The sequence below is a fragment of the Podarcis filfolensis genome (genome assembly GCF_964270895.1).
Source record: "Podarcis filfolensis genome assembly, chromosome: 8".
Classification (NCBI taxonomy): Eukaryota; Metazoa; Chordata; class Lepidosauria; order Squamata; family Lacertidae; genus Podarcis; species Podarcis filfolensis.
Window position 1 is genome coordinate 20,368,433 of NC_139611.1, and position 27,240 is coordinate 20,395,672.

The 27,240-nt window shown below is 46.4% G+C and overlaps 1 protein-coding gene across 3 annotated transcripts; it reads left to right on the plus strand.

Annotated features, from left to right (window-relative positions):
• The first annotated feature begins 94 nt into the window (after window positions 1–94).
• MMP23B (matrix metallopeptidase 23B) lies at window positions 95–27,056 on the plus strand. 3 transcript variants are annotated; one of them, XM_083628864.1, is made up of 9 exons: window positions 95–1,522; window positions 10,300–10,476; window positions 14,248–14,393; window positions 15,638–15,777; window positions 17,753–17,920; window positions 21,573–21,737; window positions 24,343–24,453; window positions 25,469–25,595; window positions 25,974–27,056. In XM_083628864.1, exons 2-9 carry the CDS (start codon window positions 10,306–10,308, stop codon window positions 26,146–26,148), a joined length of 1,203 nt encoding a protein of 400 aa, XP_083484990.1. In that variant the 5' UTR covers window positions 95–1,522; window positions 10,300–10,305; the 3' UTR covers window positions 26,149–27,056. The 3 variants fall into 3 exon arrangements, with proteins under 3 accessions (XP_083484990.1, XP_083484991.1, XP_083484989.1); XM_083628865.1 differs by lacking the exon at window positions 95–1,522 and adding an exon at window positions 4,435–7,635; XM_083628863.1 differs by lacking the exon at window positions 95–1,522 and adding an exon at window positions 7,714–8,972 and having other exon boundaries at window positions 9,048–10,476.
• The last annotated feature ends 184 nt before the right edge of the window (window positions 27,057–27,240 follow it).

The following is a 27,240-nucleotide window of genomic DNA, read 5'->3' on the forward strand; positions in this document are numbered from 1 at the left end:
TATCCCACCCCCCGGCCATGCCTAGTGCAAATGATTCAGGTGTTTAACACTGTCCTTGTGATTAAAGGGAGCCTAATCTGGGGTTTGGTGTGAACTGAACGTTGACAAGCCACAGCAAACGCAACAGTCCCTTTCCAGAGAAAGAAAGATAATTTATTATGCTTTGGGTAGGTTGGGGTGGGGGCTGAGAATGAAAGCCAGCTAGTTGCTCTAAGCCACGGTTCAGTTGTGTGTTGGGAAACCATGGTTTGCTGCAACGTACCAAATTGAGTCAGCCATGCTCGTCCAAACTCTTAATGAGACTTTGAGTGTTTTTGCTTTCAGGGTCAAGCAGATCCTGACACAGGTCTGGTGGAAATGTGCAAGTCGTTTGTTGAACCTTGTTTCAAAACTTCCCAGGGACTCTCTTTGCTAGGCTTGCCTTGCTGTTGGTCTCTGCGTGTTGCAGAGGATTTTAGCGATGGGGGGGGGCTACTGTTTTTTTATTATGTATTTTAGTTGGAGCCCCAAAAGGTGCGCTCACCTGATTTTTCCAGGTCGCTCTGAGACAGTCCCTGAACACTGGAGCTTGCAATCTGAAATACATGACACACAAGGAAAAAGGTCTGCTGAGGGAGGAGGAAAACACAAGGCACCGGTGCCGAAAATTACTATGATGGCCGGCTGGGATAGAATCTGCTCAGGTTGCCTGATTGGACACTTGCCTTGAGGACAAAGTTAAGGGAGGTCCAAAGACAGCTGGTTTCTCAGCAGAGGTAATGGAATAGCCCTGTTTCCCTTCTCTCCCTCAGCTCTGCCCTCGTCTCATGCGCCTCTTGGGGCTTCTTATACACACCACACAAACAGAATTACGTAGTCCAAAACACCCCAAAACCCCTTAACGACTGTATGTTTCACAAGCAGAGTAGGACTGTTAAACAGTGGTACCTCTGGTTAAGAACTTAATTCATTCCGGAGGTCCATTCTTAACCTGAAACTGTTCTTAACCTGAGGTACCACTTTAGCTAATGGGGCCTCCCGCCGCTGCCGCGTGATTTCTGTTCTCATCCTGAGGTAAAGTTCTCAACCTGAGGTACTACTTCCGGGTTAGCGGAGTCTGTAACCTGAAGTGTCTGTAACCCTAGGTGTCTGTAACCCGAGGTACCACTCTGTATTTTGATAAAAGGGGGCCTGCAGTAAAATGTGGTAGCGTAGGGTGCTCATTTCCTGGTGCCAGCCAGCCAGCCACCTGTCCATGCCCTCTTTGGGGATACTTCATTCACAAGAGGTTCCCCTATGGGGGGGGGGTTAATTCATACTCTTATTCTGTGGAACTAACCACATGGCAATAGGTTTGGAAGTATGGGACCGTACATGGCTATTAACCAAGCAGAGGATCCTGAACCATACCCTCTGCCTCCAGAATGGCACAATAAACCATGGTTGGCATGACGTCCAGGTTTAACAAACACCAGTGCCTTTGCTTCTTTTGAAGCACTCCGGACAATATCAGTGAGATGGGTCGACTTGGACACATGGCAAGGTGAGTGTTTTGTCTTATTTTCCCTACCACTGTGTATGGCATTTGGCTGCAGAATTCAGCTGCCTTGATGATATTGAGTTTGTGGGTGTGCTTTTTTTAAGTTTCTAGCCCTCATGGCTGAAATCTCAGAAAGGCAGCTAGTTAAGGTTTTCTGCGCTTTGGGTGGCAATGAGAGGCTTCTGTAACCTGAGCAGCTCCTTGAGCCACCCGACAACGAGCAAAAAGCAAAACAAGGCAAAATCAGGAAGTGTTAATTATATTGTATGGAATTTGCCGTCGTGAGGTAGCTTTGAAAGGAGGCCAGGAGGACGGCCCACCACACTGAGCCTGGATAGCTCAGTTGGTTAGAGCGTGGTGAGGATAATGCCAAGGTTGCAGGTTCAATCCCTGCAGGGAGCACTGCATATTCCTGCACTGCAGGGGGTTGGACTAGAATCAGGTTGGCAAGGTTTACCTCGCCTGGGCCAGTTCACTCCAGTGGAGATCCCTCCATGGGCCGGAACGTGCACATGCCCCCGCGATTTCCGACATCTGCGTCTGTGCAGACACGGTTTCCTGTGTCTCTGCAGACATGATTTCCAGCGCCGTGGAAGCGATTTCCAGGACTGTGGAAGCGAGTCCCTGTGCCACGCTGCGACAGTTTAGCGCAGCATGTGGGGACTCGCCGAGTGGGTCGCTCATTTCGGGTGTGGTTCATGGGCCAGTTAAACAACCCCTGTGGGCTCCTTGTGGCCCATGGGGCTTAGGTTGCTGACCCCTAGACTAGATGATTCTATTACAGTATTTATTTGCCATTTACATGTTAAAAAGGTTTACTGCTGCTACATCATATTAATATCTAATAAATTACACATTTTCAGTAACATAAGTACAGTAAACGGCAGCTCTTCAACCTTAGCATTTGACACCTGAGGGACATACATTTTCAGCACCTGCTCTCTTCCTGTGACTGCAGTTTGTTTTAATCTGAATTTTAAATGGTTGCAAGCAACCCTGGGGCCTTTTTGGCGTAGGGTGCGTAATAAACTTAAGTGATTACGGCAGAGCGCAAGAACGCCCCTGTCATCCACGATCATATCGGGGGAGCATCACCGAGTAGCTAATGCAGCGGAACGATGTGTGGACGGGGCTGTATGAATCCTGCATTGCAGGGGTTGGACTAGATGACCCTCGGAGAGCCCCTCCTGCGAATCTGGTCAAATCCGCCACCAATGCACCACCACTGCGTCAGTGACACGCTGCACGAAAAGACATTGTTCCGGGGGAGCCCTCGGGTGTCAACAGCATCTAGTTTTGCAATCTCTTCCCTTTCCTGTCTCCACCCCTGGCCAAACCTGCAGCAAATTGTTCTTCCATCACTTAGCCCAATGCTAAGATGTGCGGCTTGAGTGAACAAGCGCAGAGTGTTCGGAGACCGGACAAGTAGTTCCCTTTCTCTGCCCAGCTGTGAAGGGCAGGCAAAGTCGGGGTTAGCCTGCTGTGAAGAGGAAGGCAGGGAGAATCTCCTCCCTGCTCGGTTTTTGTAGAACGGAAAAACCCGTGGTGCGATCAAGCGGGTCCTGCCCTGGCAGGCTCATTACAAAGCCCCAGGAACTTGATGTTTTGTGGGTTGGATGATCCGGCTCTTGCTGCGTTTTCAAGTTTGCCAAAGGTTTCTCTTTTTATTTTTTTAATAAAATATTTATTGAAATTTTACAAAAACATAAATTTACAAAATACAAAAAAAAGAAAAGAAAAAAACATACAAAAATACATTAAAAAAATAAAAATACAAAGTACAAAAAACAAATAGATACAAAAGAGTTAAAAACAAACCCATTTTTTGTAACTTTAAACTCATTAGCTTGTTTCCTTGACTTCCTCACACCTCCCCTTTTTGTATTCCCATTTAAATAATCAAATCAGCAAATCATTACCCTCTTTCGTTTATCTTAACTCTATATCTTAACATATTGTAGCTCTATATTTTCATCCATTATCAACTCATTTTTGCATATTCTCATTAACTTTGTTACTAATGCCACTTATTTTCAATCCAACATCATTTTAACATTCATTAATTTTACAGTGTTTCTGCAAATAGTCTTTAAATTTATTCCAGTCTTCTTTCACCAACTCTTCTCCCAGGTCTCGGATTCTGCCAGTCATTTCCAAAGGTTTCTCTTTTTAATGTCAAGGTGGACCGCATCTGGATTTTGGGGGAGCCTGGCTTATTTATCCAGTCAAGAGCAGGCTCCCAGGGCGGCCTACAAATGCCATTGATAAGTCTTACAAAGACTTAGAATCGGAAAAGATTGTTTCCTCCTCTGGGCACAGCCTGTTCTCTTTTATGTTTGGCTTTCCTAGGGGAAAGTCGTGCAGCGGCATCCCTTCGGACTAGTGACCACCTGCATTTCCTCCAGATAGATGTTTGTTGGCTTTATTTTGCTGAAACAGTTTGAGAGTTCCGCCAACCTCTGGGTGAGCTGGCTTCTCGCCCTTTGCATTGTGATGAGCCGAGGAGGAGGAGGAGGAGGAAAGTCGTGGCCTACCTTGAAGGAATAAGTAGCAAAGAAAGGAGTGAGAGTGCTAGCTTGGGCCCAATGCCCAGGTAAATGGAAGGGATGTTGGAGAAGTTCGATGAAAAACAGATGGTGGAGCAGAAATTCCCAATGTTCAGAACTGAGTCAGTGCTTAGAATGTCAGATTAGGACCTGGGAGACCAGGGTTCTAATCCTCACTACAGTGGTACCTCGGGTTAAGTACTTAATTCGTTCCGGAGGTCCGTACTTAACCTGAAACTGTTCTTAACCTGAAGCATCACTTTAGCTAATGGGGCCTCCCGCTGCCGCCGCGCCGCCAGAGCACGATTTCTGTTCGCATCCTGAAGCAAAGTTCTTAACCTGAGGTACTATTTCTGGGTTAGTGGAGTCTGTAACCTGAAGCGTATGTAACCCGAAGTACCACTGTACCTATAAAGTAGCTTCTTAAAGACCACCAACCTTTTCCTTGGAAGGAAATATTTTTTGTGAATTGAGAGAAATGTATGCGAGTCTAATTGTGTCCTGCCCATGTAACACTTTTTTTCTCCGGCCTGGGCAGTTTTAAAATGGGATTGGATTTTTTATATATATCAGCATATCTCTCTCTCGATTACTGCTAGCCATGATGTAGTCATCATGGAACCTCCAGCATCAGAGGCAGGCAGTATATGGGTAAATAGCATGTACTGCTAATGAACAATATGAGTATGTTGCTGCCTTCATACCTTGGCTTGTGAACGTTTTCTGGGAACATCATTCTAGCAGAAAGGATGCTGTGCTGGTTGGACCTTTGAAGAAAAGCAAACCTCAGTGGTTGTGCATCTCTCTTGAATGCAGAAGGTTCCAGGTATCTCCAGGTAGGGCTAGCAATGATGAAATGAATCATGTAAACAAAGATTAAATACATTTCAATGGTGAGTAGGTCTGCCGGCAACTATTAACAGCTAAGTATATGGCTAACAGTGGATCCTCCTTGTACAGGAGCAGGATACCTCTGGATGCCAGTTCCTAGGGAGAAACACCAGGGGGCAGCAGACTCTTGCCTCCTTGCCTGCATATGAGCTGCTAGAGGTGTCTTAGATAGCTGTGGTTGCAAACAGGGCAGTGAATCAAAGACATAAACTGTGTTGCTGTTCCCCGCAAGCAGCTGGTTTAAGTCTCAATGTTTTTCTCTGTAATTTCTGTCTGCATTTCCGTTCTAATCTCAGATATATTTTTGAGCTTGCTGCTGTTGACGAGAGAGAGAAAGAGATTTGTTTGTGAATTGTGGATCTGCATAATTGTCTGGGACATCTTGTCCCGCAAACAAATTTTAAAATTCTTGGAATTCTCTTGACGGAAGACGCTTTCTCCATTGCTCCTTAGATTTTTGTTCTTTATCTTTTTCAGTCCTTCCAGCCATATGCTTTCCTTGTGCATTCATGATTATTTGTGTTCACAATGGTGTCAGGGGCAGTTTCAGGGCTGCTTTCCACCTGCAAAAGTTTGGAGGTCAACACACCGCTTCGTTTCCAATCAGTGCGTGTGATGTGACTTCTGCTGAAATCCTCTAACTTTTTGTACCACAAATTTTCCAGGGGTTCTTGTTCCCCTGCCCCCACTTTTGTTGTCCTGTAGTGAAATAGTGTGGCAACATTCGGGAAGTATTGCAGAACCAACTAATAAAGCAGAATTATGTGGGGACGGTCCAGTATATATCCACCACAAATGCACTGTTATTGCCTCCATGACATGTTCCCTCAGTTTCCAATATTAAGTTTCATTTCCACATCAGTTTGCAGATTGATCGACTTCCTTAGTCCTCGCGCAAACCCATCAGCGTGTTAATGCAACTTTCTCCTGACGTGCACACAATTTTGTCTGCATTGTTGGCTAATGTGCTCATTTTGAGCATGCAATGTCCCCTAAAAATAACACATTTTTGTATGTTGCGTTCACTGGCGTATGCATTTTTGAATGCACACTTTACCATGGGGTGCACGGTTTTTTAAAAAACATTACAAAATTCGGAGAAGTGCAAATTTTGAAGAAGTGCTGCATTTCAGTTGGTTTATTGTTTCAGAAAGTGTGACTTAAGTAGGTTGACCTGTAAAGGGGAACTGACTCAAATTCTGCCCCCCACCCACCCACAAATGACCACAATGCCCAGGCCTTTCTCTTGTAACTCCATATGACCTTCCCTCCCTGCCGTTTTTTTCTATCTTGCTTCTTGACACAGGACTGAAAAAGACATGCGAGGTTGCAAGGAATATTTTCCCCTCTCCTTGGGCCAAAATTAAATTGAGCTGGATTCAACAATCACTGAGAACCGGCCAAGTCAAACAGCCAGATGTGAAAATTGAAAGAAGGGGGGGGAAGGTAGAAACTCTCATTAAAGAGAAGGGAGAATTAAGAATAGCCTGTTGTGCAGCTTATGTAATACCATTTACCATGGCTGTGTGTCAAAGCATCTAAACACAGCCAGCCTCTCTTTATAAAAAAAAATGGAGAAAGTAACAGCATGGTTCAGTTAAGGACAGGGCTATTTTCCATCTTTTGGGGCAAGCCCCGGCCTGGTATAGAATCAGGGGATAGAATGCAGTGCAAAGTGTTATCAATTTTCATTTTTAAAGAAAGCCCGCAAGTTCCTAGTCCTCATTATGGTTAGGAAGATAAGCCTAACACCCACTTACGATCTGAAGCTGTAAACTTTTGACCTGGGGATTCTACCACCTCTCTCCGAAGCATGCTTAGGCCAGATCTAAGTTTCTTTTGTTTTAACTTGCTTATATTATAGGCTTTAAAAAGAAAAAAGCGCCCATGATTCTTTAGCAGCTTAATTGCCCGAGCCTGCAAAACATCGTGCACGTATGATGTTGCGGCTCGTGACTTGGCCGAAACGGCCTCGTGATTTGGATCAGAAGGCCTGGGGGGCCACATCAGGCCTACACGATGGATGTTTTGCACGAGTGCTTCAGGCTTAGCACTCATCTCCTATGCCCAGATCGCAGACTTAACCTTGACATCTTGCCCAGGCTTTGAACCCTGCTCAGGCATCACTGGGGCTGCAAGCTGCACCTCATTCAAGTCTCATCATACCACCCTTTCGATTTTTATCAATTCCCTGCAAGGGAGGAGAATTGGGGCTTATTTTCCCAGGCTTTCTCAATTGAAAAAAACCTATCTTTCTCAATTGCAAAACCTATGCAAGCTCCCCCCAAAGTCCCGTTCTCCATCTGATTTTTCCCCTGGCACACACACCTCCCAGCTGCAATGCCTGCTGCTCGGACACCAGAGGTTTTCTTTGGCTATCGTGCCTTCAGAGCAAACATCTCGCTTCTCCTGACTTTTTTTTTTTAAAAAAAGAGCCAGCATCCCTCAACTTCATATTAGGAGCTGTGTCTGTCTCCGCGTCAAAGCACGAGGGGAACGAGAGAGCTTTGCTTTCCAAGAAAGTGCTCTCTGGCTTGAAAGAAAACCGTTCCACCCTCGCCTTGGCGCGAGCATGACCCTAACCTGCCCAGGGATAGCAAGCCGTTTCCCTTGCTCCAGGGAAACTGCAGCCTTTTCTGCCTGTCTCAGATTGAAGGAGGCTCCAAGGGAGAGAACTGGGTAATGGTTTCTTATATCTCCTCATTGCTTCCTATAATCCTCTTTTTTTATTTTTACCCTGCTCTGGGGTGGCACCAGTTTAGGGCTCATCACTGAAAGGGAGGCAGATCAGCGAGTAGAGCCTTACACGCAGAAGGTCCCGGGTTCAATCTCTGCCATCTGCAGGTATACAAGAAGCTTGCCTTATAACGGGTCAGGCCATCTTGCTCTGTACTTCCTGCACTGGCTGGCAGCAGCTCTCCAGGGTTTCAGGCAGGGCTCTCTCCCAGCCCTACCTGGTGATGCCAGGGATCAAACCTAGGACCTTCTGGGTGCAAGGCAAACGCTCTGGCACTGAGCTACAAGCATTCCCTGGCCAGGCTGGGAGAGTCCTATCTGAAATCCTGGACAGCTACTGCCAGTCAGTGCAGACAGCACAGAGCTGGATAGACCCAGCAGTCTGACAATGGCAGAGGGCAGCTTCCTATGCCCCAGCCCCCTTTTTTTCCAGCCCCTCCCTGCAAGCAGCTTGGAGGCACCATTTGCAATACCCACCAGGTCTCAGAGCTACACTCTGCTCTTCCAGGGCATCAGCTGGAAGTTAAATGAGTTTGGTGGTTCCCCTCAAACCAAGAGCTTGCTCCCAGCAGCTCAGGGCAGTGCACAAATCTTGCTCCCCGCTGTTTCTTGGGCTCACAACGCCCCTGTGAGGTAGGCAAGGCTGGGAGATGGCCACTGGCCTAGAGTCGCCCGTTGAGCTTCGTCAAGGCAAACCCAACCATTAGGTAGAGGCAACTGCAGTCAAGTTGTAGGTGCTACTCAGCAGCGGTGGCCGCCCTGCTTCCACCAAACTGTTCCTCTGGAGTTCCCTTCTGTCAGAGGACAGAGCTATGTACACCCCCTGGCCTCACCTGCCCCCCCATACCTATGCTGTAGCAGTGGAGGACACTGCCTCCTTGCTAAGACTGACATAAGTTTCCTCTCCCTGTCCACTTTGCTTTATATGCATGCATTTTTGTGTGTGTGGGTGCCATCTTGAACTTTGCTTCAAGCAACAGACTGGCTAGCCCTGAACCTCCTGGCTGAGCAAATATCTGAACTCAGCTCTCCCTGGTCCTCATTTGGACATTCTAACCACTATACCACACTGTCACTCGGCACCACCCCAAAATTATTTGCTTTCGGTTCTCCATATTTCTACTTTGCTTTGCGGATTTTTAACTTTGCATTGTCACCTTGTTGCGTAACCCCACCCCGGGACCTTCTGGTAAAAGGTGGGGCTGAAATCAAAGAGATCAAAATCTGCATCCGTATTTTGGACGGTTGTTCAATTTCTGTGCATTTGGACACCTCTTAAGGTGAAGCGAGATGAGCGCCGCAACGCCAGAGTCGGCCACGACTGGACCTAATGGTCAGGGGTCCCTTTACCTAAGGTGAACCACATTTTGCACGATGGTCCTGAGATCGAGGAGCCAGTTACCACCGATGTTTAGAAACAATGGGAAGCCATTTTGAAACAAGATGGCGGACCCAACCTTTTACAACCACATTGGTTTTATCCAAATTTTGCGTGATGCTTCTTGAGATCATGGAGCTGGTTTTCTGCTACGTTTGGAAAAGAGGGCTGTCGATGGCTACTAGACATGATGTTTACGTTCTGCCTCTTCAGCTGGTAGCTGCAATGCTTCTGAATACCAGTTGATGGAAACCCCAGGAGGGGAAAATCCTCAAATCCTGCTTGCTGCTTTGCCACAAACATCTTGTCAGCCACTGTGAGAACAGGTATCTGGATGAGATGAGCCACTGGCCTGATCCGGCAGGATCTTTTTGAGTTCTTAACTGGGCGCCATTTTGAATCAAGATGGCGGATTGAACCTTTCCAAATCCCACCGATTTTAAGCAAAACTCCACTGTTTTTGTTCTGTTTCTTAGAACTCCCGAGTCACACTAGGCATGAGGCTTCTATATAATAAGAATAATAAGAATAGCAGTGGTTGCTGGCATCGCCCTGGATCTCCTTGTTTTCTTACTTTGATCCAGTGTTGTTTACCAGCTTGTGAAAGCAGAGCAACCAGATGAAACTGATGCTCCTACTGGTCTCTGCCCACCCTGCCTTCCTAGAAGATGCCGGTCAATGAACAACACATTTCCTAACATGGAACATCCCCCCGTTGAAATATTCCAAAGGGAAACTTCTGAATCTGGATTCTGCTTCTGCTTTCCATCCCACCATTTTCTCCTCCCCTCCTATACTCCCCCCCCCCCTTTTTGGAGCAGGGTGTCATTGCATAAATCGCCTCCCTGCTCCAGCTGCTGAGACACAGCTGGCTGAGCTGCCTCTCTCTCTCTCTTTCTCTCTCTCTCTCCCCTGAGCACAGCTGTTCGGCTGTCCAGTGGTGCCCCCCCTTTCTCCCTCCTCTGTTAACAGAAAATCACAGAGTAATATGAAACGGCTTGGCAGGAGCTGATTTTATTTTTTATTAAAAAAAGAAAATTCACTTGGCTCATCAAACCAAAGTTTAATGTAAAGTCTACTCCTCTCTTCCCTCCTGCCCCTCACTCAACACTCCCCTCCAAATAGTTTTGTCAATTCCCAGCGAAGTTTGCCACTGCTGCAGACACTGCCTGCATTGATTTCTCTCTCTTCCTTCCTGCTGTGTTGCATTGTTGTTTTTTAAATTAAAGCCAGGCATGGAGCATATGGAAAAGTTTTCTGCCGGCTTTTCTCGTGGCTTTCTACCAACGGAGAAGCAGAGAAGCCCTAAATGGCCTTGCATCTTGAGTTTCTTATGCATTATTCCGCTCCTGGGTCTACTGGCTGCTCGGGAAGGTTTGCTTGAGACGAAAGCAAGAGAGACTGAGGTAAGATGCGGCCCGTTTTCTTCCAAATATTGTGTGCTGTTTTAATATCCTGCCTTCCACCCCACCCCAGATTAGCTCAAGGCGGTTGTTTCATCCTAACGACAGCCCTGTGGGGTAGGTTAGACGGAGAGATTGTGACTGACCCAAGATTGTCCCACTGGACACAGATTTGAACTCAGGTCTGTTGCATTTCACCATTTATTTTTCTTTGCTGTGTGGTCATATTCTATGGAATGGGAACTTTAATATTTGCTCATCTGTTACATTATATCTCACGGTGTTGTGGGTTTGTTTGGTTTTTTTGCAAGGAGGTCAAAGATTTGAACTCAGGTCCTGCATCCCTGTCCACTGGGCAGAAGAGACGGCAAAGAGTTCAAGTATTGCCTCTTCATATTTCATTTTTAGATTGCTGGCATGGCAGAAAAAGCTTCTGGTGGGGTTAACAGTGCATGCATAAGTAGAAGTAAGGCCCACCGATTTAATTTATTACTACACACACCTCTAAATTTTTTAATGGTTCCAACTACCTTGGAAGGTAGGTTACGTCGACAGACAGCAGCTGGCCCAAGATTGCCAATTGAGCTTCCAGGGCTGGGTGATGGGTTGAACCTCAGTTTCCCCAGACAATTACCCTCCGTGAATTAATTAGACTAATCTTTTAAAGCCTTCCAGACTGATGACTATCAAAAATTCCACAGTTTAAAGGTACATTGTGTGAAGACGTCCTTGCTTTTTGTCTGTCCTCAATCTTTTAACACCCAGCTCCTTGGGATGGCCCAAAAATCTAGTATTGTGGAAGAAGGAATGGAGAAGCCTCTCCTAAACCACTTTCACCATACTTTGCAACATTTTTATACACCTCTGTCCTGCCCCTCTATCTTGCCCACCTCTCCTTGTCCCAAAGTCCAAATGCTGCAACCTTTCCTCATGGTGTGTGTGTGTGTGTGTGTGTGTGTGTGTGTCCACCCCCTTGATCCTTTTGCTTCCTTTTTCAGAAGCTTTTCCATCTCTGCAAGATCCTTTTTTTTGTGGGGAAGGGACCAAAATGGAAGTTTCACACACTCCTTTCTTTCTTTCTTTCCTAAAGATTTGGGCGTGAGATCAGACTTTTGACCTACTTACAGAGGCATTGGAAAAGCACATGTCTGTGTGCCCTATATAAGTTTCTGGACAGATCCTAAACTACAGAAGAGTCTTGTTTCACTATGGCATTTTCCCTTCCTCACTTCCGCAAGGGGTAGGACGTTTCAGAGCCGCCTGCTTTTGTGAAGAGAGTGCAGAATTGGGAGGGGGAACCGAAGGATCATCTAGTCCAACCCCAGCTGCAACGCGTTGCTAATCAAGCCGGTTTATTACAACTACACAGAGGAGGCAAACAGACAAGGAGCTCAAGATAGCTCGGTCTCACTTCTCCACCCTCCATTTTTGCCTGACACCAACCCTGCAAGGTAGGGCAGGGCTGAGAAGGAGCGACAGGCCCACATCACCCAGTGGGCTCTGTAGCCAAGTGGAGATTTGAATGGTGCAGGCTGGTCTATTAGGGCAAATGCGGTACTGCCCCACCAACCTCAGCCTGCCCTGGGGCAGCTCCTGATTGATATTTACTTCCATCCAATCCAGGGGGTGCCCCTGGCTGCCAGCTTCCTCCCCCTTGGTCTTGCCCCTTGTACAACTCAACAGGGAGGAAGAGGCTGGGGACAAACATAGACTTAGTTGGCTCAGCCAGTAGTTGCTCTGGCGCCACCTAGTGTTGGCCTCCCTACCTCCCAACCTACCAGCCTCCAGTGGGCACCAACCACCCCTGGATTGCAAGCCTGGTATTTAGAGACAAGGGACATGCATGGCGCTGTGGGTTAAACCACAGAGCCTAGGAGTTGCCGATCAGAAGGTCGGCAGTTCGAATCCCAGCAACAGGGTGAGCTCCCGTTGCTCGGTCCCTGCTCCTGCCAACCTAGCAGTTCGAAAGCACGTCAGAGTGCAAGTAGATAAATAGGTACCGCTCTGGTGGGAACATAAACGGCGTTTCCATGCACTGCTCTGGTTCGCCAGAAGCGGCTTAGTCATGCTGGCCACATGACCCAGAAGCTGTATGCCAGCTCCCTCAGCCAATAAAGCGAGATGAGTGCCACAACTCCAGAGTCGGCCACGACTGGACCTAATGGTCAGGGGTCCCTTTACCTTTACCTTATTTAGAGACAGGCTGACATCCTTGATGCTTAATATTTCCAGCTCCAGGCTCCTGAAAAAAGGACCCTGAAACACAAGAATCTCTGGGGCTGCAACCAGAGAGCTGGCAGCCCTAAAGAAAGCCCATTTGTGCTTGGCTGCCTTCAGCTGAGCTCTTTAAGGAACCAGCCAGCTCTTTCGCTGGCTCACAGACCTTTCCTGGAAAAAAACATGTGAGGCTGGGAGTTGGTTGGCATCATGTGGCAGAAGAGGCTGATAGGGCAGAAGGCAGGGAGCCCAACAGCAGGTGGCGCCAGAGCCAGTGAGGGGCAGAGCCTACTTAATTCGAGTTTTGTCCCTGAGACTAAAGAGGAGGAGGACGTTGGCAGGCAGGGCCACCCCCTGGACTTGGTGTAATAAAAAAGGCAGGCAGAATGAGGTTGGTGGGGCAGTGCCCCATTTGCCCTAATGGATCAGCCTCCACTGTGTGCAGCTCATGAGGGCTGTTCAGACCAAGAGCTGCGCACCCAGTGAAAGATCTTCTGAGTCCAACATCTCAACTAAGCCAGCTTGGCCTCAGCTCCAAGACCAACCATTCCTGACAAGAGCTAGGGGGGAATACAGGGCAGGATCTGGCAGTTCCTTGTTTCTTTCCCTGCTGAGATCCAGAGCCCATTTCTCATGCTAGTTTAACCTTCAGGATTCCCTTTGCCCTGCAGAAGAGAGGAATACAAGAAGCTGGCTTTGTAGCAAGCCATTGGTCCACCTAGCTACACTGACCAGCAGCAGCTCTCCAGGGTTTCAGATTGGGGTCAGTTTACAAAAATAAAATGCTGGTCAGAGTTAGTTTTGCCCTCAAACCATCTTGTTCTCTAGACTGTCACCTAGTGGCAGAATGACGACATTAGCTTTTTCATAAAAGAAAGAGGCGTCCCTTATAGTCTTCTTTTAGCCTCCCAAATGAATGTTCTGTCTATTGGTATATCCGTAGCAGGGCATGTGTACATGGTTGTCCCTCCATTTTATCCTCACAACAACCCTGTGAGGTAGGGTAGGGTGAGAGACAGTGACGGGCCCTCGGATGTGGAAGTAAGAAGACTTTGTTTTCCTTTTCACTCTGTGTTCATCACAGGCAGCACAGTTTCCGTTCAGTTCATCTTCCACCAAAAGCCAGGTTATTAGTCTCACTGTCCACTGTGGCAAAATCACATGGCTTCCATAATTAATAGTGTAAATGATGTTATTCCACCCCCATTCATTCAATTGCAAATTGGGCAGTGAGGGGGCGAGTAATAAATTACGTATTGTTTGCAGATGGAACAACATATTGTTTGCAGACCGAGCAAAAACAGCGGATTCTGATTGTATTTGCTGGATTGATTTCCTTTCTGGCCATGGAACAATTTTTCTGTTTCAGTTTTCATCCGAACTCTGTGACATTCCTACCCACAGTCTTCCCAGTGTGAATCATGGCTGAGTTGGGTCCATCACTCTAACCGCTATACCATGCTGCCTCTCACGTAACGGGGACCCAACCCAGAGGCTTTGGTGCAAAGCTGACACGCTGAGCTCTCCTCCTGACCTGCTTGGCTTGGCTTTTTTAAGGCAGATCCTGCTCTTCACGGTTTTCCTCCTGGAATTCCCCCTGCTCTCCGAGATGGCAAATTTCCACCCCATCCCCATAGCCGGAAGAAACGCTACACGCTCACGCCAGGTCACCTGAAGTGGGACCACTTCAATCTCACGTACAAGTAAGGCCAGGATTTGTAGAAATACCAATAGTTTTGGGGGTGGGGGTCAAATACTTAATTTTTGCAATGGATTTTCTCTGTTAAATTACATTTATGCCCGTTGATTTTACAAATGTATATGCATTTTTCTGCATACCTCAAATACACATATTTTTGTACTTTTTGTGGGGCTCGGCAAACTGTGTCAGAGGCATGGGGATTTCAAAGTATAACCGCATTTTGATTTGGCTAACACTGGAGGAAGTGCAAATTAGGGTTTGTTTGGGGGAAATACGTTGCAACGTAAATTTCTCTCTCCTTTCCTGGTTTGAATACTGGTTTCTGGGAAGGGGTGGAAATGATAAAGGGGAGGGCTCTGTCTTCCATCCACACAGGCAGTGCAGACTTTCCGTTTGGAAGGTGGGCAGACAAGGAAGCCTAGTGGGAGGGGAAATGGAATAGAGTGTGCTGCAAAGGGGCATGGCTGGCTGCGGTTCTGAAGACTTGAAGGGCCACGGTTTCCCAGCCCTGGTCTAGGCTGCAAGCCAAGGTTTCAAACAGGAGGTGTTGGGATTTAATCTGGCACCCTTTGCAGGGATTTGTGAGGGCCGCCCCCCCATCTCTCTCGGTTTTTTAATATGATTTTTATTTCTGATTTTCAATTTTATACATTTCAATCATTTTACAGTCATTTTAACATTTCGAAACTCGACTTCCTTCCCCCTCTTTCTGTGGTTCCTTAAATTTATTTTTTTATATTTTCTGCTTATTCCAAATTAACTTACTCATTTATTCATCTATTTAAATATACATTCTTATAAAACTGCAGGTTATTACAATAATCCTGCCTGTGTCCTTATCTGTTTACAGTTTATTTGCAAATATCCAATAAACCATTTCCATTCTTTTATTAAAAAGTTTATCTTGATTCCTTATTTTTCCAATAAGTTTTGCCATTTCTGCATATTCCGTATGCTTTTGTTATCCATTCTTCTTTCGTTGGGACGACTTCTTCTTCTTTCCATTTTTGGGCAAGTAACATACTTTCCGCTGTCGTCGCACACATGAATAGATTTCTATACGGTTTGGGTAGTTCTGTCCCTATAATTCCCAACCTCCATCTCTATGTGTGTGTGATACAATGTGATCTTCCAAGCCTGGGTGGGGCTGAGCAGCCATTTCTGGTCGCGATCCCTCTGGTCTCTATTAGCTCAAACAGTTCCAAAGCTGCCTCTTATTTTCATTCCAATTCCATTTCCTTCCAGGATCCTGTCTTTTCCTAGGAACATCATCAATGAGAGCCAGACAAGGAAGGGCCTGTCTGCTGCTTTCCGCATGTGGAGCGAAGTCTCCCCCTTCAGCTTCCGAGAGGTGCCGCCAAGGGCAGCCAGTGACCTAAAAATTGGTATGGGTTCCTCTTATAGTAGGGGCGTGGGTGGCGTTGTGGGTTAAACCACAGAGCCTAGGACTTGCCGATCAGAAGGTCGGCGGTTCGAATCCCGGCAACGGGGTGAGCTCCTGTTGCTCAGTCCATGCTCCTGCCAACCTAGCAGTTCAAAAGCACCCCAAAAAGTGCAAGTAGATAAATAGGTACCGCTCCGGTGGGAAGGTAAATGGCGTTTCCGTGCGCTGCTCTGGTTCACCAGAAGCGGCTTAGTCATGCTGGCCATATGACCTGGAAGCTGTACACCTGCTCCCTCGGCCAATAAAGCGAGATGAGTGCCGCAACCCCAGAGTCAGCCACAACTGGACCTAATGGTCAGGGGTCCCTTTACCTTTTACCTCTTATAGTGCTGGTTTTAGAAGAAAACTCTGAAAGTGTGATGGGGGGTGTGAAAACCCACAGCAACCCCGCTGAGGACTGAACATGCTCACTGGTTACAGAATGCTTTGTGTCAGGATGGAGGGAGGAAAAGGAAGATGGAATGGAGTGCCCTAGCAGAGGGCATGGCTGGCTGGAACATACAAGGTGTGACCAGAAGGTTCGGCGAATGGTCACAGAAATCGGACAGCGAGAAATATTCGAACCTTACAGGTCTTCAAAGTAGGCCCCCTCGGATACAATGCGCTGTTGACAACATTCGTAGAACCATTGGGAACTTCTGGAGAAGTCCTCTTTTTGTACTGCTTTCAGTTCCCTCGTCACAGCAGCTTGGATGTGTGAAATCCTGGAAAATCTGTGCCCTTTCAGTGCAGATTTCAGTTTTGGAAAAAGAAAGAAATCCGGTGGGGTCAGATTGGAAGAATATGGAGGGTGGGAGAACTCAGTAACATCAGTAACGATTTCACGTGGACTATGCAAATCTTCCGCCATCATTCAGACGGACAAACTCAATAACTCACGAACTCTGTCGACATTTGCCGCCGTTCTGCTTCTCGGCGGTCTGCCTGACTGAGGGTCTTCTTCGAAGGTTTGCCGCCCATCACGGAAATGCTTAAATGCTTAAAGTGACAGCTTCATTTCCGTACACAAATGTGAGCATTTCGTGGGTTTCTGAGGATGATTGTATGTTTGAATACTTCTCGCTGACCGATTTCTGTGACCATTCACTGAAATTTCCGGTCACACCTTGTAGAACAGCACTGCAACGTTTTGTTGAAGTTACCACTTCGATATGGGGAAAGGGCACAGCTCAGTGGTTTTGCACTAGGAAGGTCCCAGGGTCTATCTTGGGGATTCTCCAGGTATGGCAGGGAAGACTCCCTGTCTCAAACCCTAGAGAGCCATTGGCGGTCCGTGTGGATGATGCTGAGCCAAATGGACCAGTGGTCTGACTCAGACCATTAGCGCTTACTCTGGTTCCCACTGCAAGTGTTAGAAACCAAGGGCACAAGACACCAGCCACAATCCGTATCCATCCTGTAGTTTCTTGAGAAATGCTCCTGTTTGATGTGCTTTCCCTCAAACCAGCTTCTACAATTTTAAGATGTGTGTACTACCTCAGTATTGGGCAGCCATCTTGTCCGTTCACCCCGTCTTAGTGAGGACAGTGATGTTTGCTTCCTTGCACATATATTTCCACGACCCTAGGACATTTGGACTCATCGCAGTAGAAACAAGAAGTATGGACCTCGGCACTCGCTGAAAAATTAACTGAGGAAGTCAAGGCATTACCCAGAAAGATAACTTTATGACGTTCTTTGGTTACACACGCAACGGGCTATCACTCAGTGTTTTCCCACAAATAAACTGCATTTGGAGGGTGCAGTGGGAAGATGGCATTGTTGGATGTGGGGGATTTCATTTACTTTGAAAAATCAATAAATATTTCCCCTTTTCCTTTTTAAAATTAAACCATTGGGCAGGCAGGGGCTAAGGGCAGACTTCCACCGTTATTACTGGTAAGTGATCCCATTTCATCATTTTCATTTCTCCCCAGGCTTCTATTCCATAAACCATACAGACTGCTTGGAGTCCAGTATCCACCACTGCTTTGATGGGACAACGGGAGAGCTTGCCCATGCCTTTTTCCCTCAGACAGGCGAGATCCATTTTGATGACCATGAATACTGGATCGTGGGCAACACGAGATTCAGCTGGAAAAAGGGTAAGGGAATCACGTGTCTCGATTCTTGAGGCCGACGTCATCGTGGGTAACATTTGGTGCCATTTTGCTGCCTTTCCTCATGGGATTTACACATAGCTCTTCTTGTGTGTGATTTTGCAGGTGCTTTCTGGGTTTCCTTCTTTATTTTTCATAAAAACAAGTTTCTAGTCCCTTTGGTCCTGAAAAATATGCTTTCTTTCCCTGAAAAAAATTCTGGACACTGCAGTTTTATCAGGGGTTTCTGGGACTACATTGCCCATAGTTATTGAGAGAAAGGATGTGCTTTGAATATGCTGTGAATATACTGTGTGAACTCAGCCTTGTCGCGTACATTATGCAAATATACTCAGTCATAATAAATGCATATACAGGTAACAAGATTTCTCAGTCACTCAGAGGCCGCCTACAATCCTTCAGAGTACACCCCCCTGCAAAAGATCCTGGGAACTGTAGTTTGTTAAGGGTGCTGGGAATTGTAGCTCTGTGAGAGGCAAATTAAAGTTCCCAGGATTCTTGGGGGCAGGGAACATTGGAATATGCTTTAAGCCTATAGTGGGTACACAGCCTCACTTTCTTTTCAGCACAGATATTTTTAAAATATCGATTTATTTTTATTCTTGTTTGGGGAGGCCTGTCAGGCTCCTTACACTGTTTGGCTGGGAATGGGAACTGTTAAAAACAAAAAGCTGCCTGCAATCCTCTTGAGTGGTTTGCTAGACAATTAAGATGTGCCCAGACTCTTCCCATGAGGAGCATCAAAGCTTTCTGATGCGTTGACCTTCGTTGGGGTTGACTTAGATTAGACAGCTTTTTCCCCCCCTCCTGGTTCCACGTCTGTCTTGCCAGACATCAGGGGGAGAAAAATGTCTGCGACGTAAGCTGACGAAGGAGTTCTGCACACAGAATGTTCCAGATTTAGGGGTGGCTGGTCCAGATTCAGTTTTCGGTGACTCAGTGGGGCTGCTGCAACCACAGTTGCACAAACCATTCCCACCCCAGCATAGATCCAGGCAGTTGTGCTATCAGTGGGGAGAGGTTTTGCCTTGTTCCTTCCCTTGATTTCTCGTCCAAAAGAAAAGAAAAAGGGGGGGAGGGCTGTTTACATTTTTGTTCACTTGGATCACCAGATTTCCTGCAGACGTGGACATTTTGTGGGCAGCAGATGCCTCCACTACGGACTGGGTTGCTCTTTTAAAAGGCTCCGCTTGACATTAAATGCTAAGCAGATGGGTCTTTAATAGGGGCGGGAAGTGTCTGCAACAATTGTTGTCCCCACCCCAGCCTAGCCACCTTTATTTTTTCAAACCTCCCAATTTTTTAACCCTACAACAGTCCTCACAGTGTGACCAGATGGAGAATTTGGACACATACCAGAACTTCAGGCCCTCCTAGTGTCCCTATTTTCTAGGGACGTCCCTGATTTAGAAAAGCCGTCCTGGTTTCTGATTTGATCCTGAAATGTCCCGCTTTTCCTTAGGATGTCCCTATTTTCATTGGAAATGTTGGAGGGTATCCGACCCCTAAGCCATCTGAAGGCAGCCCCGCATAGGGAAGTTTTTAAAAATGTTTAATATTTTATTATGTTTTTATATATGTTGGAAGCTGCTCAGAGTGCTGCGGCAACCCAGTAAGATGTGTGGGGTATAAATTATAATTATGGAATTGGGACGTCCCTATTTTCATCAGAGAAATGTTGGTGGGTAAGGGACTTTAGATTGGCACACTTGACACAGATCAAATAGCGTGGCGAATCTGCTTTTGTTTTTAAAAATCAGCTTTGGCGGTTAAGAAAACTACAGTGATACGCGTTAAAAATTCGCAGTGGGTGAATGATTAATGGGGAGACATGTACAGTGGTACCTCGGGTTACAGATGCTTCAGGTTACAGACTCTGCTAACCCAGAAATAGTACCTCAGGTTAAGAACTTTACCTCAGGATGAGAACAGAAATCACGCAGCGGCAGTGGGAGGCCCCATTAGCTAAAGTGGTACCTCAGGTTAAGAACAGTTTCAGGTTAAGAATGGACCTCCAGAACAAATTAAGTCCTTAACCCGAGGTACCACTGTAAAAGTAAATTGGGATGAGTGCTCAGGTGGGTGCCATTGCCATTATAAGAGGTGTTCATGGTGAGTTCCAGCACCTCTTTTTCTAGAAAAACAGTACTGTTTGCAACCGCCCTGTAAACAAATGAGAGTGAACGTGCAATAGAGCCTGGACATAGTCTAACCGCCTCATAAGATTGGTGCAAGCAGGTCAGCATGAATGCTGGAGACAGGGCTGGAAGAGAAATATGGGTCAGACTGCATTTAAAGGTGAACTTTCCTAATTCACACCGTTATTGCTAAGAGCTCTCAGAGCTATTGGGAAGCCCCTCTTCCCTTCCCAGAGCTACAATTCCCAGAGTTCCCTGGGAAGAGAGATTGCCTGTTATGCCGCCTTGGGAATTGTAGTTCTGTGAGGGGAAATTTCTCCTCACAACTCTCCGCATCCCTTAACAAATGACAGTTCCCAGAATTCTTTGGGGGGGAAGCCATGACTGTTGAAAGTAGTATCACAGTGCTTTAAACTTATGGTGTGGTGGCCTTAAGTTTTATCTATTGGAAAAGTGAGGCTAACCTTTGCCCTTGCCCTTATTGCTTGCTTTGTTTTATGGTTCAACTTCCCATGACAGGGTTGACTGCTAGGCTCATAGGAGACCCCCTGCTTGCTAGGCCCAAAGAGACAAAACCAGCCCACAAAATTCAGGTCGTAAGTTCCTGGGTTGTGGTTTCCAAGCATGAGGTGGGTTGCTCTGACCAGTAAAAACCCTCCATTAAAACCCAGAGCCGTGAAATCACTGGAGAGAAATGCACTTAACTGTCGGCTCTCACATCTTTCTGGTTCCATGCACAGATTTGCTGAGGTGCCAGACCTTGTGAAATGTGAATGACTGGCTTCCACCTCTGAAAGTCTATCTACATTCTGGCTTGACAGGGAAGAATTTCCCTGCCTTGAGGTGGCTTTGCAAGCATGTTTCGTATTTGAGTGAAAATAGAAAGGTGTTGCATCACCTTGGGGTTTATTGTGCGTAAACACCGACTGGATCTATACTGATTTGTAAAAACGCTTTAAATAAAGTCGCACAGCTCTCAATGCAATGTTACAATGACGATTTTAAATTGTTCTGCAGAGCCTTCTGGTCACATGTTTATAACGCATTTATAATGTTTTTACTGACCAGTATAGATTAGTTCACCGCCATCACCACAGATTTCACAGCTCTTCCACTTTGGGCCAAGGGCGGGGGGTGGGGGTGGGGGAATGGACATTTTAAAGATTGCTTCTTGCCAGCAAGGCATCTTGTCTCCAAATCAGATTGATAAAACCCAACTGGTAGATTGTAAAAGGTTTTGCTTGGCTTGCTCTCCACCCAACTCTCCTGACTGTTCTTTGCGGTGAAAAGGTGGCATCAACCCGAACTCGGAAGCCCAGTGTGTGAGCATCATTGTGATCTCAGGTTGAAATTGGATTGCACTGAGCTAGGTGGACCCAATGGTCTGATCCGGTGAAAGGTGGCTTTGTACATCCGGTTGGTGCTCTGGTCTGTTGCCTTATTGATTTAAGGACACTGATTATTTCTCTCCACCTTTCTATCTCTCTCTCCATCTTTAGGTGTTTGGCTTACAGACCTGGTCCACGTTGCAGCCCACGAAATTGGCCATGCTTTGGGCCTCATGCACTCCCTGGACCCCAATGCCTTGATGCACATCAATGCCACCCTGACTGGGAAAAACACCATTTCGCAGGATGAGATGTGGGGGATCTTCCGCCTTTACGGTGAGCGAGAGCATTGTTGGCTGCAAGGAGGGAAAGCAAGGACTCAACCAGCAATTGCACGGTTAAGCACTGTTAGCTCTTCTGCTGCCCTGTCCCTTCACGCATTGTGTTGGTTGCTTCATGTGCAAATTGGCCTGAGAGGTGAGAGTGGAGACTGGCTTCTAGCTCAGTGGCAATGGTGGCTCCCTGGAGGAGGGGTTAAAAAGCCCTTTGTGGATTGGGTTCAGGCAAGGGAGTGGGCACTTAGGAGGCTGAAAAGGGGCTAGATGATGAGCTTATAGGGGCCAAATTATATGTTGTTTTACTTTAAAAAAATAATTTCATTTCTATCTTGCCTTTCTTCAAGGAGCTCATGGTGACATATTTATTAACTTTATATCCTGCCGTTTCTCCAAAAAGGAGTCCAGAGTGGCAAGCAGCAGATGATAAAACAATTTTAATAAAATTAACACTTTAAAATTAGAGCGTGGTGCTGATAATGCCAAGGTTGCAGGTTCAATCCTTTATGGGGCAACTGCATATTCCTGCATTGCAGGGGGTTGGACTAGATCAGGGGTCAGCGAAAATTTTCAGCAGGGGGCCGGTCCACTGTCCCTCAGACCTTGTGGGGGGCCGGACTATATTTTGAAAAGAAAAAAAAAATGAATGAATTCCTATGCCCCACAAATAACCCAGAGATACATTTTAAATAAAAGCACACATTCTACTCATGTAAAAACATGCTGATTCCCGGACCGTCCGTGGGCCAGATTTAGAAGGCGATTGGGCCAGATCCGGCCCCCGGTCCTTAGTTTGCCTACCCATGGACTAGATGATCGTCGGGGTCCCTTCCAACTCTGCAATTCTACGATTCCTCTAGGAAAACACCTTTTAAACAATTCCAACACACATGGCAGGCTGTATGTGGCTCCCCCCACATTTTATTCTCACAACAACCCTGTGAGGTAGGCTAGAGTGAGAGACAGGGACTGGCCCCAAGCTAGCCCTGCAAGGAGATCTTCACGGCTGTGTTGTGGGATTTGAACCCTGGTCTCCCAGGGACCTAGAGTCTGGCACTCTAACCACTACACAAAGCTGCCTTCTTGAGTGCCAGCTTGCCTGTCTCTTTGCTGCTTCCCTGCAGAAACGTGTTTACATCAGTGGCTCTCTCTCCTCTCCTGAAAGCAGCATTTATCCCTGCAGGCCGCACCGCACGCCTTCAGTTTGGAAGTTATTGGCTCCAACTTCCCCAGATTTCCTGAGGCTGGGCCTCTGAAAACTAGTATTGGGGAGAGAAAATGATACGTTTCTGGTCCATCATAGAAATTCTGTGAAATGCTATATTTACAGCAGAGGGTGAGGTGGGGTGAGGAGAAAACGGCCTGATGAGAACATAGCTCTGGCAGCGGAGGGATCAGAAACCAGCCTTGTTTTCCTACAGTTTGAAAAAAGGGTTGAATTGGCATTGCCGTCGAAGGACTGCTTTCTGTGCCAAGCTTGTGCCACCTTCCCAGTCGCACATTTTGCTCCTTCTAATAAGTGCCGATAGCTGTGAAGCCAAAACAGGCCATAGCTGAGCTTGATTTTCCTTTTCTATTTTTTTTTGGGGGGGGGGGGGTTGTTCTAATGTATTATATGATCTTAGCCTTGCTGATGCAGCCAGGTTTATTTATTTCCTTCCCCTTTCTCCTTTGACCTGGGCGTCTTTTAAGAGTCAGGGTCAGAAGGGAACCTGGAGGTAGGCCAACATTCCTGCTCCACTCAGGATCTCCAGTGCTGCATGCAAAACACAATGGCCCAAGGGCACTGTCTCCTAGGGCCACCTGCCAGAAGTGGGCGGGACCAGAGGAAAAAAGTAGGTGGAGCAATGGATGCATGACTCTTAACCCTTTGTGCAGCAAGATTCTTCTTACATTCTGGTGACCTGGCAAGTTTTCACATACAGTGGTACCTCGGGTTACATACGCTTCAGGTTACAGACTCCGCTAACCCAGAAATAGTACCTCGGGTTAAGAACTTTGCATCAGGATGAGAACAGAAATCGGGCTCCGGCGGCGCGGTGGCAGAAGGAGGCCCCATTAGCTAAAGTGGTGCTTCAGGTTAAGAACAGTTTCAGGTTAAGTACGGACCTCCAGAACGAATTAAGTACTTAACCCAAGATACCACTGTATATTTGTAAATGTGCTTCTTCCACTCAAACCATCCACGCTCCAAAGCATGCTTTTTCAACTGTTGGAACAAAGAAAAATTAAAGACTCAGCTGAAAGATCAGTTACCTTGGAATTCCCCTCTACAAAGTTTTTCATGCTGGTTGGTTGCTACAGGAACCTTTACCCAGTAACTAGTGCCTTGAGCTTGCTTTCTTCCACGTCCCTCCTCATATCTTTTCCTTTTATGCTACTTCATAAGCTTGAAGGCATGGGCTTTCTTACCACTGCTGTCTGTAAGCCACTCATGTATAGCCTTTCTCAGATGAAAAGCAGGATTTTAAAAATGCTTCCGATAAATAAATATGTGGGTACATTTCCGTTGACAGGACCAACATCGGTTGAAATCAAAGTGCACAAAGTTCAATCAGCTTTTTAAAAGTTTTTATTGCCACCTTTAATGAATCTTCCTATTTCAGGCTGTAAAGATCGAATCTTCATATGTCCTTCATGGTCTCAGAAAGGCTACTGCAGAACGCGCAGGAAGTTTATGAAGAAAAATTGTCCATATAGCTGCGGCTTTTGCTCAGGTAATGAATATACTTTGCTTGGATTCTAGCGTTCAAGGATATCTGCTTCTAAAAGGGATATATAATATATTTATAAGCAATAGACGCAAGGGGAGAATGCTCTTTTGCTAGGCTGATAGCTTGGCCTGTCCAGGATAATGGGCTAATGACAGGCCACATTCTCCTGATAGCTGGGAGTCTCTCTCTGGTGTTTGGAATGCAACATCCAAGAGAGTTTAGGAAGTTGGGATGCCTCATGGGAAGCGATTCATAAATGATAATATGATCATGTATTTTTTAATAGAATATTTATATACCTTTACTCATTTTTTTTAAAAAATTCGAGTGGTTTACAACAACCACTCATGAAGCCATTAAAACATTTAAGATCAGATATCGGATAACTGTTGTTTGTTAATTGCCTGCGTAAGCCTGGAGGCATAGAAAAGTTTTCAGCAGGCATTTAAAAGTTGAAAAACAAGGTGGCTGATGAATCTCTATGGGCTGAGTTCCCACATGACTGGGCCAATGACACTAAAGGCTGCATTTGTGTTGATTTCAAATTAGCACCACCGACTGGGGGAATGGCCAGCTATGTTCTTGCAGGTTATCAAACCAGAATATAAGGGTTCATGCGGTCCCTGAGTTGTTCAGGGCTTTGTTAAGACAAGGCCCTTGAACCTGGCTCAGTAGCAGTTGCATCAGGGATTCTTAAGATGTGATTCCTGCATTGCAGCAGGGGGTTGATCCCTGGGGAGCCTTTCAACCCATTGTTCTTTACACTGGCTGGCAGCAGCTCTTCATGTTTTCAGACTGGGGTCTCTCTCAACCCTGCTGGGGATTGAACCCGGGACCTTCTGCATGCAAGGCTGATGCTCTAACCACTGAACTCCAGCCCTTCCCCAAAATTCCTCGATTTTCAAAATTAGTAAGACAACAGCAGGAAAACAATCGTGTAATCCTAAACCTGTAGCTCGAAGCTGAGAATATGCCCTTTTTGTTTTGCTCTCCCTTCCCTTCCTTGTTCTGCCGGCAGAATTCCCGTTCCCAACGGTGATGCCGACGCCGCTTCCCCCGAGGATGAAAATGAGGATTGTTCCCGAAGGCAGGAACGTTACCTTCCGCTGTGGCCAGAAGATCATTCATAAAAAAGGCAAAGTTTAGTAAGTACGGTAATCTCACTTAGGGCTGAGCCAAACATGCATGCATGTCTCTTTAACTTTTTAGTTTGGAATGTGTGTCCGTATGTGATCTTTGGGAATCATTAGAATTGTGCAGTTGGAAGGAATCCCAAAGCTCATTTAGTCCAAAGCGAGCTACCTTGAATTAGGGACAACCAGCACCAGGGGTTTCATAGAAAGCTGCCTTATACTGAGGCAACCATTCCTTGGTTCCACTCACCTTCCTGTGCACATGTTCCAGCTTGTCGATATCCTCCTTAAAACGAGGCGCCCAGAACTGGACACAGGACTCTAGGGCGTGGTTAAAGGGATCAAACCTGGTGAATATCAATCTTCCCCTCTTGCTTTTCCCACACACAGCTGGTATAAAGAGAAGGAGCTTCTGGAATACTCCTATCCTGGATACCTGTCTCTGAATGACGACCACATGAGCATCATAGCCAACGTCATCAATGAAGGGACCTATACTTGTGTAGTGAAGAAAAAGTCTCAGATCCTCACCACGTATTCCTGGAGGGTCAGGCTGAAGCACTAGCAGGGAACCCGTTGCAAAGGACTTTGGTGTAACCCAAATGGTTCTGTCCCATGTTGGGTTTCCTCTTTTCTGCCTGTCGTTTTGTATATCTAACTTTCAGCAGTGCACCCGATCTTAAAAATGGCAAAGCCCATCCACAGGTGTGGCTTGGGCAATGTGTGGGGAGGCTGGGCCTTCCTCCCCAACAGATTACCGCTTCCAAAAGGAGATTACAAAATTCATCTGATCTGTATATTTTAGTTTTAGCAGGTCAAAGAGATGGGAGCTAGAACGGCTGTTTTGTTTATCTTGCTAGAGTGTCTGTAAAATGTATGCGGGAGGGGGGGGACCCAAACAAAGCCCACACACCTGTGGACATCTAGGTCTGGGGAGGTCCCAACAGCTTTGGGAAGTGGAAATATCTAGTGGCTACCAGATGGAGAATAACCAAAATGTCATCTTGGTAATAAATTCAGCTGCAATATTGCTATTGCTGCAGTTAATATTGATTTTCCTTACAAAAGTGATGAAATGATAAGATGTAGAAGCAGGTGATGGGGAAGCTTTGGCCCTCCAGTTGTTGCTGTGCTACAACTCCCTGCTTGCTGGTGGGAACTGTAGTTCAGCGGCACTTGAAAATGCTACGTAGCTCCTAGGTGTAAAGATCGCGTATTCCTCAGAGTAACAAAAAAGATTTATCCACCGTGAGCCGTCAACTCTCTGATTTGCTTTCTGTGATGGCAACTCAAGCAAGCTTATTAGACACTGTCAAATTCCTTGCATATGTTGTGATGCACTTATCCGTCGGTCGAGCCTCTTGAAGAGCTGTCTACAGCTTCTGGAAAGCTAAAGGACAGTTGATCCTCTAGGAATTTCACTGGTAAATTACTGCGGTTCTCCTGTTTGAATAAAGTGCTTCCTGACTCTGCCGTCATTCCTGTCGTTGATGTAGAAATTATGCTGTCCACAAATCCTTCTAAGGGAAAACCAGGTGCCCCCAATAAATTAGGTTAAGAGAGCAATGGCAGACAGCTGCATGTTTGCGTTAAACCCTTCTTGACCTATAATTACCCCACCCTCTTGCATTCGCGAAGCCATCGAAATGAATCGCAG

Excerpts from the sequence above, each read along its gene's own strand:
- MMP23B (XM_083628864.1), top strand. The coding sequence starts at position 10,306 with ATGGAGCATATGGAAAAGTTTTCTGCCGGCTTTTCTCGTGGCTTTCTA. Across the intron at positions 15,778-17,752 it reads AGCCAGTGACCTAAAAATTG|GCTTCTATTCCATAAACCAT; the intron begins GTATGGGTTCCT and ends ATTTCTCCCCAG. Across the intron at positions 17,921-21,572 it reads GAGATTCAGCTGGAAAAAGG|GTGTTTGGCTTACAGACCTG; the intron begins GTAAGGGAATCA and ends CTCCATCTTTAG.